Source organism: Mus caroli, unplaced genomic scaffold, assembly GCF_978045245.1.
Source record: "Mus caroli unplaced genomic scaffold, Mus_caroli_1 scaffold_14, whole genome shotgun sequence".
Lineage (NCBI taxonomy): Eukaryota > Metazoa > Chordata > Mammalia > Rodentia > Muridae > Mus > Mus caroli.
In genome coordinates this window covers 84,572,145-84,590,806 of record NW_028227269.1, presented here as the reverse complement: position 1 = coordinate 84,590,806, position 18,662 = coordinate 84,572,145, and the positions used below count along the sequence as shown (strand labels likewise).

The window sequence follows — 18,662 nt, the reverse complement described above, 5'->3', positions numbered from 1 at the left end:
GAAGGGAATGCTAAGGGCTGTGACCCAGAGTGACTTCAAACATGCCCAGCATTCTCATCAGTCACTGCCTCTCTCCATCACAGTTCCAGGTACAAGTTTTCCTTCCTTAAGAATAGCTGCCATATTCTAAAGAGCTCCGGGTTTTCTCAGTGTTAGAGCGCCTAGCACATGGGAGGCGCAGTTTAACACCTCTCAGGAAACAGCAAACACATGGATCCTCTAGCAAACACGGGGAGGGTCATGAGTACAGAACCACCAAATAGCTTCTGAATTCAGGCTCTGATACTGTGAAGGAGAACTCATTTTTATGCTCTTATTAGAATGCTAATATGGCCCAATAAGCTGTGTGAAGGAAGAGTTCTTCCTTTATACTGCCTCAGTTCACCCTCAACTAAAGCAGTGAGACACATGCAACTGTTCTCACGCTACAGCTAGCTATGCTTCGCAGGGGATCTGCTGTCACTGTGAGGGGCACTGCCACTTCTTACCAGTCTCTGCATGCTTCCTGAACCCCTCCAGGACTTCTTGCAGCTGTCAGGATGATGACAGCCTCCCTCTATAGCTCGTGACTGGCCCAGACACTTCACTGGTATTCTCTTGACATCTCTTACTCATACTCTCTTCCCTAGCCATACTGACAAATGGGGTTGGCAGAAAAAGCAAATATGCCTGGTACTCTTTCCATGCCAGATGTCCCTGCTCTTAGCAGGCTACCTATCTTCAAGTCTTGGTCTCAATGTTTCTTTCTCTAGGAAGCAGTCTTACCATTGAAAGCCCCTGGATTCACTCCTCCGGTACAAAAGCACCTTTGAGTTTAGTGGTCATGTGGTCATGACACTTTAGAAGTACTCCACAATCTAATAAATAAGACTGGGCTCTCAGTTCTTCCACTCGTACAGTTGACAATGAGGTTACTTCTTCAAGGCACTCAGCACCCAGCCTGACCGCAATGCCAATGCTGGTCTGCTGTCACTCGCGTGTCCCTGTACAGAGTCAGCCACAGACTCTCCATCAGCCACTCCCATGCCTCTATCTCCTTGAGTCTCTCAGCTCCCCAAGCAGAATGGAAACTACTTTGTTTGCCTGTGCTGTGTGGAACTCAGGCCAAGTGATCTATCTGCCCTGCATTGTCTCAGCAGTCAATGTCTGCGGACCTGAGTTAAAGTGACTGTCCTTCAGTTTTCTGATTTGTGTGTACATCACTTGCATGCATGCATGCACGTAGAATGAGAGGCTGCAGGCCCTGTCAACTGACCTTTAGCACTAACACAAGACTTACATCAAAGATCAGACATCTAACTCTGGTTGGTTGTAGTGCATGTACAACTAATGTGCTGAGTCTTAGCTTTCTCACAGAAGAGGAGGAGGAGAGGGATCTTATGAAGCTGTTGAGAGAGAGAAATATTACATGAACAGTGAACCCAAACACAGGGAAGGTGTGCTCAACATTACAACTTTGAGAGTGTTCTGACAGACAAGGATATTGCATTTACCCCATCTGTTTCAAAAAATGCCAACCCCAGGATGTTGTTATCATTCTAAAGAAAAAAATACAATCAAAATATCTATCTACCAATGCTTTCAAGGCCTGGGCATTTGTTCTTTGAGCTGAAGTTCTTAACAGGGGCAAAGGTGAGAACTGCAAGCTGCCACCTTCCTTGCCACCCCACCCCACCCCACTCCAAGAAGATCTGCTGCCCACTGACCTGTGGAGTTGGCGATGGGCATGAAGGCTGCAGGGTTAAGGCTGCTCTGGAGTCCGTTCAGCTGCCCTTCTGCAGAGGACCCTCTGAAACACAAAGGAGCCTGGTGAGACCTGCAGACAGAAGGTGCTGACAGAAAGGCAGGGTCAAGGACAGACCTGCAATACCCTTCTCTCTTGGTCTTGGCGTTTCTTCTCATGGAACATGCTCCTGTGCTTTAACCCGTCTTTGTTAAAATGTCAAATTCCTACAGGTGACTTCTTTCACCAACAGCCATCCACCTCCTAGACTATTATACAGAAGTTACAGAAGAGGCATTTTGTCTGTTCCCTACTCCATGGCTCTTGTCTCACCACAGTGGCTCACTACGCCGTGAGTAGTTACTTAGGTCCCGGTTCTGAATTCGCTAAAGCATGCTTTTGAAACGTCACACTTCATATAGGAGCAGTGGTTCTTATGGCTCTTAGCTGGGAAGGGAGGAAGGACAGATTTGATCACCATCACCGTTCCCTGAACATCCATGACTGTTCTGCACTGAGTTCCCTTGCAAGCAGAGGCAGAAATGCTACTAAGTATTTATTTATTCTGCACTACACAGACTATGTGGTACCTTCCCTCAGGTCCTTGGGTACAAGTTTCCCAGCAGGTCTCAGAAAGTCCATTCTGGCACGAAGGCTACAGATCGTGTCACACTCCCTCCCTCTTAGAGCTGTCATTTTTTGCCTTGCTCATCAAGTTTTGCCTTGCTCATTTAAGTTTCAAAGTTATAATGATCAGTTTATGTAGATGGATACACCCTATCTGCCATCCCGACTGGAACTAAGCTCTATGAAGATAGAGATTACTAACTTGACGCATGTTGCTATATCAGATATTTAAGGCATATCTTTGGAAGAAATCTGACCCACTAGGCCTCTGAGCACATTTACTTTCTGGGGCCGTCCACCTTGACTTTTAGTTGGTATACAGAAGTTCTAGCTGGGAGATTACAGCGATTGCTTGCTCATTCCTTTACTGTTGTACTGTTGAGCATTTATTTAAGCCAGTGTTGGCTCCCCTCCCCCAACGTGGCTTTGCTCCTCACTGGTTCACATAAAACCCCTAAGCAGGCCCTGTATTTCACAATGGGGCTGAGTGGCCTTTAAGGCAAATGTGGATGTGTCATGGGATGCTAAGGGGCAAAGCAGGCTGAGTGGGAGAAGTGGGCAGGGAGCCTGAGTTTACTGGTGAGGAGTAAGGGCAAGGATGGCCTTCTGAGGAAATCCGATTTTTGCTGAGTCATAACTTTCTGAGAACTAGGTGCTGGCCCAGAGTTGGGAGGAGGAAAACATTTTTATGAAGAAATAGATTTGTTCAATGGCTGAGCCAGGAGCAGGCTAACACTGTCCTGAGAACCTATAAGGACAGGGTGACTCTTTAGGTGAAAAAGAAGTACTGCGGGGTGTGTGTGTGTGTGTGTGTGTGTGTGTGTGTGTGTGTGTGTGTATGAGGGCACTAGCATGGCCTTTTCCTTGACAGAAGAAAACAGACGCCGGGCGTGGTGGCGCACGCCTTTAATCCCAGCACTCGGGAGGCAGAGGCAGGCGGATTTCTGAGTTCGAGGCCAGCCTGGTCTACAAAGTGAGTTCCAGGACAGCCAGGGCTACACAGAGAAACCCTGTCTCGAAAAACCAAAAAAAAAAAAAAAAAAAAAAAAAAAAAAAAAAAAAAAAGAAAACAGACAAAGAACACATTAAAGCTGCTGTGTTTACTGTAAGCTGAGCGGGAGCTCAGAGCCGCATGGGTGAGCTGCCAGACAGGAGAGGAGACCCTGGGGGCTTAGACTCGGGGAGTTCTGGGTCCTCCAGATCTCTTACCTTTTTTTTTTTTTCCCTGTCTGGATGTGCCTTCTTTCTGCCCTCTTTACCAAGCTTGATTCTGTTTTTCCAAGATCCCAGGCCCCTGTGTCCAATTCCACTCACTCTCCCATCCTCCCTCCACCATCAAGCACTTGCGGCTTAGAGTGGGAGCTTATGATTCTCCAGTTTCTTCCATAGGGCCCCTACTCCTCTTTGATGGGGAAATGTGTCCACAGCAATTCAGGGGAGGTGGAAGTTGAGTGAAATTTTCCATGGAAACACTAGTATCCAAAATGGCTGAGGTCTGTTATGGCTGCCTTGGCATACCATGGGTAAGCATGTTTTTGTTGTGCTAACATCAGTTCCTTGGGAAAACACATCACAACTTCTGAGCAACTCACTCTGAAACAGGGTTAGTCAGGAGTGGGTGTGTCCTTTGCACTTGGCCCTGAAATGATTCTTTGCTACCTTCCTAGGAGTAAATCTATTTCAGGGATATTTGCCTAAGAACATAGGGATGAAGCTGTCCTGGTTAGCTATCAACATGATGCAACCTAGAATCATCTGAAAGGGGGGGCTCAGTTGAGGAACTGCCTGGATTAGATTGGTGTGTGTGTGTGTGTGTGTGTGTGTGTGTGTGATTGATCGTTAATTGATTTAGAAAAGCCAACTCACTGTAGGAGGTACCATCCCTAGGCGGGTGGTCTGTGAATTGTATAATGAAGCTAGTATAAGCTAGAATGCAAAGCAGCTGCCTCTCTGGTTCGAGCTGCACTTCTGTGGCTGTGAGAGGAGTTTCTTGGTGAAAGGTAATGCAGCATGGAATGGCAAGTGGGCTATAAAGAACTGCAAAAGCTGTGTCTCAGTTATTTCCCACAAGTTCATTGTGGATAAAAATTAAAAGTGTTTGACATTTATGACACATGTGCCGAACTTTTGTAAATATACAAATTTACCTTAAAAATGTACTTCTTGGGGCTGGAGAGATGACTTAGAGGTTAAGAGCACTGACTGCTCTCCCAGAGGTCCTGAGTTCAATTCCCAGCAACCACATGGTGGCTCAGAACCATCTGTAATGGGGTCTGATGCCCCCTTCTGGTGTGTCTGAAGACAGCTACAGTGCACTCACATACATAAAATAAATACATCTTTTTTAAAATGTACATCTGTTAGAAGCAGTCATTTATGCATGAATATTAAAGTTTTTTATGGAGAGGCTGAGTTGTGACTCACACGTGACTTGTAAAATCATTAGGGGCTCACAATTAGCATTCAAATGATAAAGACGGAGTTGGAGAGATGGGTCAGTCATCATGAATATACACTGTTTTGATTGAGGACTTGAATTTAGTTCCCAGCACCCATGTTGGGCAGCTCACAACCATCTGCAACTTCAGCTCCAGGGGATCTAACACTGTCTTCTGGTTTCGATGAGCGTACACAAAGACATAAAAAAAAAAAAAAAAACCTAAATAAAGAAGCAAATAAATAAAAGAAATAAAGATAAGAACAGAAAATATTTACGACATTTTATTTCACAAATGCACATAGCTTTTTTTTTTCTGGATTGTCTATCAGATACATTTTTATTATTTATGGTGGCCATAAGGATTATTTGCTATTTCTGCACCTGATTATCAAAACCTTTAGTAGTTATTTAGAGATACTGATAGGAGTATATTTCAAAAAAGAGCTTCAAGAGGGGAAGGGGAAATGAGCGTATGTGAAAACAACAGAACCACCAAGGAAAAGAGGTCAAATAAACCATGAACAAGATACACAAAAGCTGGCTGGGCGTGGCCGTGCACGTCTGATCCCAGCACTCGGGAGGCAGAGGCAGGCAGATCTCTATGAGTTTGAGGCCAGTCTGATCTACAAAGTGAGTTCCAGGGCAGCCAGGGCTACACATAAATCCTGTCCTAGAAAACGAATGATGATAATAAGCATATTTAATTAAACCAGCCATTATGATAGATAGATACGCTGGCAATTTTTTTGTAAGCTATAGCTTTAGCTTACATATTTGAATTATGTTAAGTACATACATGTGCTTTTTAAAAGCAGTGTCACATAAGCCCACCCACCTGAGATTGCTGAAGTTTGTTCCCTGGATCCATGTAAAGAGCTGGATGTGACTGCAGGCATCTATAAGGCCAACACTCACTCCTTACAGCAACAATCAGAGTGAAAACAGGGAAGTGGGACAGACAGACGCTGACAGACCAGCTAGCCTGAGCATCAGTCAGCACAGCAGCAGATTCGGAATCAGGACAGCTGTTGCCTCAGCAAGTGCAAGGGACAAGTCACTCTCATGAGTCCTTTGACCCTCACAAATGGGTGTGTACACACCCCTGCATATTCTCTCTCTCTCTCTCTCTCTCTCTCACACACACACACACACACACACACACACACACACAATATAGTAGTTTAAAGAAAAGAAGAGAAATGAACAGGGAGGTGGAGGATAGATAAAGCTGAGAAGTTGAGGACAGGACATGAGGTAAAGATGCAGAAAGACAAGAGATTAAAGCCACATTGAAAAGGCAGGCTGGCACATGTGTCTAGGATAAGCCAGGACACCTACATTTTGGTTCATCTAAAAAAAAAAAAACTTTCTGTACCTTAAAAAGAAAATGATGTAGATTATAAATTTATCTTGAAGTCTATCTCTGACCACAGTTCAAATATAACTTTTGGTATGTACAATTTTTATTTTCAGTATAGACATCAATATGACTTTGATACAAGTCATATTGATAAAGTAATGCTTAAAACTTCCCAAATTATTTGGGCATTTTGTCATTTGACTATAAAGCCATCATGTGATAATTTTTTTCTTTTTCAGAACTGAAATGTTCTATCCTTAAAACCTACTGCATTGGGGACAAAGCTATTTCTTTACTGATTTGTTAGTTCCATTGTTCAAAGCCCTGTGTGCTCTTGTTTTAGATCTAATGCACCTACAACAGTGACAACTCTTTCTGGGAGGCACTGTGTCGGGGTGAATTTCTCTTTTAATTGGTTTTAAACCTTTATAAGAACGCTTTTATGAAATGTTTTTGCTAACTATTTTTGCTTCAGGAATTCCCTGTTCCCCAGTGCCTATGTGTCAGCCTCCTGGACCCTGCTGGGTTTTCACAGGTAGCTTTGCTCCTGTGCGGCCGGGCCGGGCCGGGCCGGGCTGAGCCTGCTGCTTCCATTTTTCTCTGACACCCTTGCTAACTTAACACATGCTAAACTTCACTTCTGAAGTCTAAAGTGTTTTCTAAAATGCTGTTCTTTCTCACACTTGAGCTTATTTTAGGATTTGGCAAAGCCTCTGGATCCTTACCATAAATCCTTTTAATCCATCCTCAGACGCAGTGAGCTTTCACTATTTGCTCATCTTAAGAGATCTAAAGTCATCTTACTCACAGTAGGCCTGGAGGAAAGGTGCGGGGTTTCAATTCAATGACCCCCGCAGGAATCACTAAAGACCCACCATTCTGTGACTTTCACCCCACACAACTAGTGTAACTTTCATTGAGGAAGATGCTAGGCCCTGTTTCTCTGTTGTCACTGCACACAACCAAGCTTTAGGCTTCTGGAGCCCCGGTGAAGTCACTACTCATGCCACAGAGGGAAGACCCGAGAATGCAACCTCCAGACTGCTGCTCTCCCCAAGGTCCCACAGGAAGCCACATGAAAACCTTCAGTGTTGTTCTTCAGTCCAGTCTGCCTGGGCAGCACCTAGCAGAAATGCCTCAGGGAGGCATTAATCCTGCACCCTTTTGGGTGCTCTGACAGTCACTCAAGTGGTAAAACTGGCACGGAAAGGAAAGGAAAGGAAAGGAAAGGAGGAGAGCTGGATTCTAGGTGCCTACTTTCATTTTTCCAAAAGCGGTATTTTAGGATGATTAATCTGTATTTGTTGCATCCCTGTAATTTAAAAGGACTCGAAGGGACTTTGAAGTCAGTGGTCTACTGGGGAGCCTGTGGTTGGGATTCCGCATTTGCAGCCCACACTCACCCCACTCCTTTACCTCCTAGCATCAACATTTTATACTTTCAGAAGTACACTGAGAACTCTGCACATAAGGATGGATGTTTCTTCAAACCATATAATGAAAGACTGAAAGCTCAATAGACCATGGTTAATCTACAACACAGCACCAGCTATCTCACCTCCTGAGCGCTCAGCGCTAGAATCTTCTCACTGCGATGACTCACAGAAGAAAAAGCTATTAACACAGACATACTGTGTCTATACTGTTTTCCTATATTTATTTGGACGTTTATCTCTGAACATGTTCCATCACACTGCTGACCTCAGCAAATGCTCAAGTCACCTTGCTAATTAATATCTGGCTTGACCAGGCTGCTTACCTTTTGATACTATCTCCTCTTAACACCAAAGTCTTCAACAAACACCACTGTGCTAGGTTCTGGCACTATAGAGCAGTGGAAAAATTCCCACTAACGTCACCTGAGGTCAAGTGTCTTCTTTCTTCTCCTCCACCCCCTCCTCTTTTCCTGTCCTTCCGTCCTTTCTCCTTTCCTCTCCTCTAGGATCCTTGGGCCATACACCTGCTAAGCAACGTTCTACCACTGAGCCAACATGGCCACCTTGGCCCACTTACTTTCTTAGGAGAGCTTTCCCAAGATACAAGCACTTTGATCGGGTTCATTTAAACCCATCATGAGCCTGTCAGTTTGCCTGGCGAGCTTTAATCTTGGTTTTCTTTTTCCGTATTTCCTGGGAATAGGTGCAATTCTGGCTCTGACAAGGGTCACAAGGAAGAAACAGTTCAGATGACTTGGTTGTTCACAGCCACCATCCCTTTTACTTCAGTTATTTCTTAAAAGAAATGCCACCAGTGCTTTTGAAGGGGGAGGTGGATGGACTCTATTTCAAGCATCAGAGGGAATTATGAAAGTTGATTGTCCCTATATAAACAGCTAAAAGCAAGCAAGGGGGAAGGGAGAGAAGGAAGAAATGGCCACTCTCTTCACAGAGCTGACAAGTTAGACCTGAGAAGAATGGGGGTTATGAATCTGTGAACGATAACAAGAACTGCTGAACCAAGGGGAGGGGGGCAGAAAAACAGATGTGAAGCAAGACTAGAACACAAATGCACGCATAAAGAAGCTTTTAACTGTATCAACAGAAAACAAGCTATTTGGCTAATTATTCAGAAGGGGGAGTGGTTTTTGCTTTATAGATGGGAAAGTGACTTGGATATTATTGTAATGAAACAGGACCCCAATGTTTTGATTTTTAAAATCCCTTTGCCCCCAAATCCAAACGACATTCCATCTTTTATGTTCTATTGTTCTCCAGACTCAATCTCTAGGATGTGGAAACTTTGATGATGCTCTTGGAAAGTGCTTCTCTCTGTCCCATGCCAGCCTCTGTGCTAGGAGAAGCTTGAAGTTCAACCCAAAAGCACAGGGCTTGGCATGTGAAATGCTCATTACAACTTCTCATTAGTTGTGTCTCTTGGGGCAACAGTGGCATTCTTGAGTGTGACTCAGTCCCACCACTCTGAACGGATGGCTCGTGGTTAACCTGAGCTGAGCCAGAAGGAAGGCTATACCAAGATGGGAGTAAATGGAGCAACACAGCTTGCAGGAACACAGTAAAAAATTATACAAAATTTCTGGACTACCTTCTTACTGTCAACTGTAACAATACACAATCTTTATTTAGCATGTATTGTGGAGTGCACACTGATTTGTGCTCAACGCTTCTGAATTCTCTTCTCTTAATGATCCCTTGAGCCAAGTACTCTTGTCATTATTCCTGTTTTAAAGTAGGAAACTGAATCAAAGAGATGTGAGGACGTTGTTAGGTTGGTAAGGAGCTAGAACTGCTCTAGAAGAGCAGGAAATAACCAAGAGGTTGATTCTAGAAGCCATGAAAAGCTCTGTAGATTAAAAATGACTGCACTGATCCGAATCAAATATAAGGTTTAGCTCACAGGGTTGCATCCGGCGTAGTTTCACACTCTGCTGTAGTCTTCAAATGCAGAATGACACATGCCTACATAAAGGAACTATGTCAGCAGTAAGCAGAGCTAGCGGGCACTCGAGATGTCTGCTATAGGAGAGCTAGCGGGCACCTCCAGATGTCTGCGCCCTCCCTGTACTCCTTTTGGGTGTGTCTAAAATTTAATGTCATTTATTTATTTATTTATTTTTGGTTTTTCGAGACAGGGTTTCTCTGTGTAGCCCTGGCTGTCCTGGAGCTCACTCTGTAGACCAGGGTGGCCTCGAACTCAGAAATCCGCCTGCCTCTGCCTCCCGAGTGCTGGGATTAAAGGCGTGCGCCACCACGCCCGGCTAATGTCATTTATTAAGTTCAGAAAAAAACAAAAACCAAAAAAGGTACACTATTTTCTTTTCTTTTAAGTTAGCAGAGGCTTACTCACAAAAACACTTGCTGTGCAAGCCTGGCAGTCTGAGTCAGGCTCCAGGACCCATGGCAGCAGGACAGCACCGGCTCCCTAAAGTCGTCCTCTGACCTGCATATGTGTGCCATACGGACGTTTTCTCTCCTCTTCCTCTGTCTCACACCATAGAATTACTACTACTACTACTACTAATCTTTGAGGCCTCCCTAACAGTGGGCCTTTTACATGTGAGAGATGCTATGTCTCCATTAGTGCTAACATAGCCCCACAGACTAATGCTAGTTTTAAAGGCAAATTGGAAGCTATTTTCTGGAACAACGCCTCACAGCATGCCTTTTGATACTTGGATTATATTTCTTAAATTCTGAAGAAATCTTTGGTTTCCCCCTTCTGTGCATTTTTGATGCTGAGCTGTTTCCGGTTTTCCCACACTGCTGCCTGTCACAAAGAAGAAACCACAAAAATTCAGCAAAGCAGAATTTGCCCAAAGAGCTGCAATTCCATCTTGGGAGTCTGCAGGGCTTCCTTGCCAGCAGTGAGTTCAGGGCAGCAAGCTGTACCTTCAAAAGTCCAGCCCTGTCACCCAAGTCCAGCTCTTCACTAGCACCACCCAGGGCCCCCAGGCCCGGGCTGGAGAGTCTACAAGGAATATGTCGTCAGACTCAGCATTTGCTTTCAGATGGTTAGCTGTGAGCTCCTCAGAGCTGCAGAGAGTGTCTCAGTCATCAAAGGATAACTACCGTCCTGTAGATGCTATATATCCACTTACTTATGAAGTAAGTGATTACTGCCCCATTATTACAAAGGAGGAAACAAAGACCAAGAGATTAAGTTAACTCGCTGAAAGCGTTCACATCAGTAAACTGGCCCAGGATGAGAGTTCTGCAGGCTGGATCCAGGGACGACACTCTTTAGGAGTCAACTCTCTTCTGGGTGCAGGTCAGGAGGGGCCCAGTTTGTTTTCGGCCTTCCCATCAGCGTTGACCCAGAGCCTTCCCGCTGCCCTTCACTCACGCTCCAAAGAGTACTGTGGCCACTATGACGCTGATGTAGCAGGTAGAGTAAATTTTGTGTTGGGTTAATGAATAGTGACAGCAATATGATTAAGGAGCCACAGGGGAATGTTTCCACTCAAATACACAATTTGATTCGCTCTCCAAAGTGAAGAAGCAGTAACTAAGTTTTCTGAGTTTCTGACAACCAAGCTTGAGCTTAGACACAAGAGGAGGTGTCTTCTTACTGAGGAAGGGCAAGCCGTGAGCAGCTCTAGGTAACCACGGTGGGAACTTTTCTTGAGTACCCTGGTTTTAAACTGGAGCAAACTGCTAGAGGCAACACCCTCACCAATCTATTTCTAGTTACTAACTAAAGGGCTGGAGGCAGAGGAAGGACAGTGTGCTTCAGGCATGGGGATGACTTTTTTAGCATAAACTAGGTAGCCTACAAAGGGCATCAGAAATACCATTGCTACACAGGTCCTTGATTAATGCTGGCCAAGCTAATCACCTAAACACCAATGCGCAAATGTGAATTTGACACCTTGAAAGGATTTGATTCTGTAGAGTGAGCAAGACAGAATAGGCGGAGGGAGATCTTTTTACCTCCTTTCTCCAAGCGGACAACTCAGTACCATTAGCTGATGCACTGTCTGTGGTTCCAGACAGGTCAGAGGCCAGCAGGGTTGGTTAGCAATAACCTTGAACCTTAGAGATGCCTCTCATCACAACTACTAGGGAGCCCTGAAGCGCAGTGGTTGGCCCTCCCTCAGGACAGAGTCCAGATGTTGTGCAGTGCAATCCCTCTCCAGGTGATTTCAATTTGAAACCATGGCTGAGTCCCAAGTTTGGCACTGCTCGCCATCAGGTATTGGGATTTCAATTCAAATAGTCTTGAAGGTTTTGTAAAGAGCACTGTGAGCTTAGAACTGATATAACCCTGGCAACTGCACGCAGCGCTACAGATGACTTACTTGGAAGCCCTCTGGGATGCCGGCTTTCTCAGCACTTGCTTGTGATTGGATGCAGGCTTGGAGACCAAGGTGGATGAATTTGGAGGTGCCACTACTTTTTGTGGCAGGGTGTTTGGCTTCTGGCCACCAGTTGTGGCACTTGAAATTCTGCAGCTTGGACCATTATTCATTGTCCATAAACTGGAGTTAGGTAGTGTCTGGCTGCCAAAGATGGCCTGTAAGAAAAAAAAGAACATGATTGATGGAGAGTTCCATCATCACTCCTGGCTGTGTGCAGCTCATCTGTAATCCAAAGGGGCAAAGGAAAAGGGAAACTGTTAGTAAATTTCAGGAGAAAGTTCCCTAAGGTTGTCAGGACAGACCTTGATTCAGGAGAAAGATCTCTCAAGAGCTGCCAGAGTCTTTTGAGAGCACTCTGACTCAGAAATTAGGACACCTGGGCACTGTACGTTAGTCACTGCACATGAATGAAGAAAGCATTTACTCTCTCGGCTTAGATCCCTTCATGTTCAATTTAGGGAGTGTTTAATCAACATCCTTCTGGTCAGAGGAAACAATCCAGAAACATAGCTGAGATCCTAGACCACTTCAGTACTCTGAACTGCTCTAGAAGGTCTACAGGTTGGAGGAAAGAAGTCCATGTGACCTGGGCACCAGGAGCAAGCAGTTGAGGAAATGTTGAGCAGACAGAAACTAGGAGCCACCAAGCATGCAACACCCTGAGGGCTACTTTCAGAATCCTAGCACAGAAACACTTCACGGATCTAAAGTTTAACATGAGATGTGACATTTGACAACACTTAAAATAAGCTTACCACAGGAACACATCACCTGATAACTACACGACTGGCATGGGTGCCTTCTGCACAAAATGAGCCTATAAAGACCCACCATACACCTAAGCATGGCGTATGCTACAAGTGAAGGTACAGTTCTTCCAAATGGATGCTTAGCCAGTATTTTATTTTTTTCACTTGTGTGTGTAATGTCCACACATGCATGGACATGTGTACTTGTGGGGAGACCTATAGTTGCTCATCCTTGATGGTTCTTCTATCTGATTCATTGTGGTGGAGTCTTATTTATATTTTTGTTACTGGTCCTTAATAGTATAAACACTGCTTTCAGTTAGCATGCACTATAAAAACTTTAACTGTACAGTCCTACTAAGTGAAAATGACTGACAAAATAGAGAGTGCTTTTTAAATAAAAGGATACCCTGAAATCGACTTCTGCCAGCAGATACAACATATAAAGTGGGGTAACACCATCTGCACATGCATGGACTAGTAGAATCCACAGCCTTTACCACAACTACTTTGTCTTTTTTAGATTTAAAACACAGCTTGGGAGGATGTGGGGAAGTGTGCAGCAACTCTTCTCTCTATATAACTTTGGGGCATCCCATTTTGGGGAACTGAGTCCCAAACTCTGGCTAAGAAGATGTGAGACAGGCTGAGTGGAGAGGTCTTATGTGGCAGACTGCTGATTGAGAGGCCTGACGATGAACAGAGGTTTCTAAGGCAGAGGAGAGGACCTGAGTGGTCCAAGCTGATCTGTTTGCTGTTGGCTCAGATGAGGCCCCAGGGACTGCAGGAAAGAAGGTAGTCTTTTCCTTCATTTGTGGTTGGGATCAAATGCAGGTCTGATGCTGCTAACTGGGTAACTGACTCTAGTTACTTAACCTCTCTGAGCTTTACATTTCTGGTAGGCAGTTGTATCCACATTGCTGGACTGGTGGAGGTTAGATGAAGGTCACACAGATCACTTTAGCCCAGGCATTCAACAGAGGTGCCTGAACATTAACCAAAGCATCACACACACACACACACACACACACACACACACACACACACACACTCTCATTCCTTCCCAAACCTCATCCTCAGATACGGGGGAGCTGAAGAACATACCAGTTCACCTATCTGTAATCCTTTGCGAGAAAGGCAGTTGGTTATGCATTTTTCCAACATATTTTTCTGGTCTTATGATGATGCTCACTAGCTGGGAATGCAAACTCTTAAAATGAAACCATATGTTTAGGTTCTCAGATCATATTTACCCAATTCTTTCTGGCAGAAGTAATCTTTTCCTTTTCTGAACACTTATAAACATGTATTTGTGTGTTTCTTATCGGAGTGGCCATTCTGCCGTGTACAGCAGCCATTTACCAACATACTTTTTCTTCTTTTTTGGATGGTACACAATGAAAATGGCTGGGTTTATTTGATTATCATTTTCTTTCTTATTGTTTGTGTTTAAATGTTTTTCAGAGGGAGTGTGTGCTTGCACATATAATGCACTTGTGGAGGCAGAGGTCACCTGTGGGTGCCTGCTGGCCTTTAGATAGTACTAGGGGACGGGGGCTCAGGTCCTCACGCTTACACAGTGAACGCCTTACTCACTGAGGCGTCTCTTGTACCTACAGAGCCGTATAGAACACAGAATGAACCCGCATGCACACCTGCACACGCACACACAGGGATTGTGGAGGATCTGCCTGTTTTCCATTTATTCACACATGGATACATACCTGTATGAACTCCTGTATATTTAGTTTACACTTTGAGCTACAAACTAACTTATTTTCTTGCAATATTTTCCTTTCTTTGACCACAGGAGCTCTCCAGGTTGCTTTGTAACTTTTGACACACTCCACCAGTTGGCTGTCTTGCCTGCTTGAGGTTTTTTTTTTTTTTTCCCCCCCATATGTTGGCAGCTAGGTAGTCCAGGCTTATATTCTTTTTTTTTTTTTATTAGATATTTTCTTTATTTACATTTCAAATGTTTTCCCCTTTCCTAGTTTCCCCTCCAAAAATCCCCTATCCCCTCCCCACCCCACCCACTCCCATTCTCCCAAGTGCTGGGATTAAAGGCATGCGCCACCACTGCCCTCATTTTTTTTTTTTTTTAAGTAATAACTTGGAGCTGGAGAGATGGCTCAGCAATTAAGAGCACTGACTACTCCTAGAAACATGGGTCCAACTCCCAGCACCTACATGACAGTTCACAACTATCTGTAATCCAACTTCTAGGGCACTGAACACCTCAGACATACATATATGAAAAACACCAACACACATAAAATAAAAATAAATAAATAATTTAAAAGTAACAACTGGATTTATTAGTAACAACAATAGGAACAGCAGAAGATATGTATTTACATATAGATATAATGTTGGGATAGGGCCTTTTCCCAGATTTTAGAACCTGGAGTGTGTGGGATTTACCTAACTCACAGTCAAAAGTATAAACAAATCTTCTACAGATCCCAAATGGAAGGAAGCTCACTTTCCCAAATGCAAATTCTGTACAAGGCTCTGTAATACTGATGTCCTTAAAGGGCAAACGAAGCAAATGTGGAGAGATTCTTCCTTGGGAGGTTCAGCTGGCCTGGACATTACCACATCTTCCTCTCTTCCTACTAACACTATTTTGATCCTGTTTGAATAATGTGTGCTTATCTTTAAAAATATATATATATATATATATATATATATATATATATACTTATATTTTTCTTCTTCCTAAAATATAAGCACATGGCACAGTTCTAGTCAGCATGCTACAGGCAGTGTGCTGGTATGGTTTTAGCAGAGCCCTCTCAGAGCAGACAGACTGCAGCTTACAAGCCTCTGCTGATGCTGTCCTTCTTCCCGCTAGCATGGATAACCTGCCAGGCATGGACAGGGTAGGATGAACACAGTCAATAAGTCTGCTGAAGATGAGCAGGAGGAGCATGGGTTTCTGATGGCACCACAGTGTCTGGAAGAGTCTATTTCCACAGATTTCTAATTATATGGGGAAAACCCTCTAATGTACCCAACTCCTCTATTGGTTATGGAGAGGTTAGCTGTTACATGCAGTTAACTGTAATCCCGATTTAACTGATTCTCAGTTAACACAGATTCAAGCTTCCTTAAGCCTCAATACATCAGGCTTAGAATGCAGTTTCTCTTTCCAAGGACACTAAGAAGCTGTCTGTGGCTTGTGGTTTGGTGACCACACTCTTATATACTCAATGGACAATGAAGTGATAACCATTGCTTATGGTGACATACCAGCTGGACATCACCAGAAATGTTAAAGGCTCAATAATGGAGACAAGTCTCTAGGCACTACACCAAAGCTGAGGCTAAGTATGACAGAGTTAAAGCAATTCTATCTGCCAGGAAACACTAGGGCTCAAGAAAAGCAGACCTGTGAATGAGTGCGTTTAGACCACTGGCAGAAATCATCTTCCCTAGGTTCCCTTCCCTGCTTTTTATCTTGCAATTTAATCCTCCAATTTCACCAATCACAGACCGTGTTGGGATTCTCTGTCCTGATAACTGTGCCTAAGAGGACAGAAGAAGTTGATGAAGCTCCCACTCAAGACACATAGCATCAGCAACACAGGGATAATGGTGGCTGTCCTGCTGAGTATGAAGTGAAGGGAGTGGGGGAAGAAGTGAATTTATTGGCCTGCTCAACATATCTATGTCTCCTGCTGCTTTGTTGGGTATGGGAAAAAGCCACACTACAGCAAGGAGACTCAGAAAACCACAGCTTGAGGGCTGGCATGGCCCCAGGGGAAAGACTGGAAAGGCCCTCCTTCTCCCACAATACAGGGTGCTCGCGGGCAGGAAGGAGGGATTTCTGATACAAGCACACAGGCTGCCACTGGGAAGGTCACAGAAGGTCATGGGGGAAGCAAGCTCTGGCCTCTTACTAGAGAGATAATGCTGTCCAGAGATTAAATTCTAGGAGGCTTTAATTTTTTTTTCCTTCCAGAAAAACCACTTTCTTTTGGCCTCACTTAGGCTGGTTTGGGATAGAGCAGAGCTCTATTCACTGGAGACTCAGCTTACTCTTGGAACACCATGGAGGACAAGCAGCTCCCAGCCTCTGTCTGAGCAGGGCCCAGCTCCTCTGACTCCAGAGGATCAAACACTTGAAGGTAACATTCTCTCTCCATCTGATTTTTACCTAGCTAAGATAAAATGCTCACTGATAAGCACACAGAGCCACTTCCAGAGGGCTTCTTGCTCGTAGCTCACTGACAAGGATGGCACACACAAACTGCTACTCACACACTTGTCTACCAACAGGCTGAGATCTTCTCAGTTAAAAAGCACACCACAACTTTTGAGAGAGCCAAGGGGAGGGTGAGGAAGCTGTTTATATTTTGGCAAAAGCAAGCTTCTAAAAGGCCTTTGTTTCTCACTGTATGCAGTTCTTGGCTGTCTCCCACTCACAATGTTTGTCAGCTGGGAAAGACTCAGGCTAAGGAGGAAGTACAGCTCTTGGTGCTGCTGTGCTCTGAGCAGGGCTATGGCTTGGGCAGGGATGGAATGGAAACCCAGAAGTGGTACTGTTGGTACGTGGAGAAACACCAGCCACACAAAGGCTTGCCAGAGACGTGACACTGCATTACCCCCTGTGCTCGAGTGCACCCTCTCCTTTCTAAGACAAACAGGGAAGGAGGCCTAAGTGCTTCTGATGACTTAACTGTGCAAGCAGCAAATACAGGGGCTTATCTGAACAGAACAACTTTGAAATTCCTATCAACCAGCTGAAACAAGTCTGCCTCAATAGACAGTTCCTAAATTAACTGCATTTGCTAACATCGGAGGTACAATGAAGATGATTAAAATCAGATAACTGAATGTACTTGTAAGCCCCAGAACCCTCATTGATAACCAAACTGGAGACACTGTTAACAGTCTTGGAGTTAGAAGCAGGTGGCTTGAGCCAGGGCCGCTGTGCATGACTACAGGAAGGGAACTTGCCTAAAACATCTCATGGCTTGCCTTCCTCCACCAGCAGCCCCACTCCCTACCTAACAGCAGAGCCAGTCACTCAGACACAGGTGGAGGGTGGTGTTCTGCTGGTCACTCTAGACTCAAATGACTGGTGGCTCAGATTTGCTCCCCACTTCCTTCCTTGCTCCCTCCTTGCCTAGCATGGTATAAATACAATCTCACATGTACACAAAAGCTTGGCAGGCAGAAGGCTCATCTTTCTCCAAACACTTGAGTTTCTTTAACACATTTTCATTGGAAAAGGGAAACTAGAATTAAAAGTCAGCTCCAGTTCCACTCTGGGTTATACTTGCTATCATCTCAGCATATGAAGACATTCTCTATGTATACACATGGATTTCTATGTGCCTACATAAATGGATCACACATGACCCCTGATGTTCTGAGGCCTGCTTTTCCACTCAAATATCTTGTCATATCTATAAGGGCAGACCTATCATTCCTTTTTATGATTATATATTTTATATATGGTTATCAAACCTGACTTAACACCAATAGTAAAATGTTACAAAGTGACATGGGATAGATCTATAATTGCTAGTCATATAAGTAAAATTGTAACATATGTTTGAGTAGAATGAAAAAAAAAAAAACTATTCAAAATTTTCAGTATCCCTTCTGATCCGACCAGCAAGGGGGAAGCTAGGGCGCAGAGTCGGCTGACACCCGCCAGCTACCCACGACACCCGCCACGGGATCCTAAGACTTCTGATGAGTGGAACACAGAGTCTGCTCCGCGGGACCTGAGACTGCATTAGTTAGGGAAGCAGAAAACCCGGCCTGAGTAGGGACACAAGACCCTTCCGGTCCGACCAGCACCGAGGTAGCTAGGGCGCAGAGTCCGCTGACACCCGCCAGCTACTCACAACACCAGCCACGGGATCTTAAGACTTCAGGTGATCCGGCCACCCTCCCGGCCAGAGTACAGGTCTCTGTCCGGCCCGGGAGCC

At 44.6% G+C, this 18,662-nt stretch overlaps 1 protein-coding gene across 12 annotated transcripts in view; it reads right to left on the bottom strand.

Annotated features, from left to right (window-relative positions):
- Ttll5 (tubulin tyrosine ligase like 5) overlaps positions 1-18,662 on the bottom strand; it is a 238,267-nt gene that overhangs the window by 29,457 nt on the left and 190,148 nt on the right. For 11 of the 12 annotated variants that reach the window (XM_029484762.2, XM_021178935.3, XM_085830562.1 and 8 more), the window contains 2 exons: positions 11,906-12,120; positions 1,707-1,789 (listed from right to left, as the gene is read on the bottom strand). In XM_029484762.2, coding sequence (XP_029340622.1) covers positions 1,707-1,789; positions 11,906-12,120 — 298 coding nt within the window. Of the gene's footprint in view, positions 1-1,279; positions 1,386-1,706; positions 1,790-11,905; positions 12,121-18,662 lie in introns of all 12 variants that reach the window. The other variant, XR_015045248.1, reaches the window with a different exon arrangement.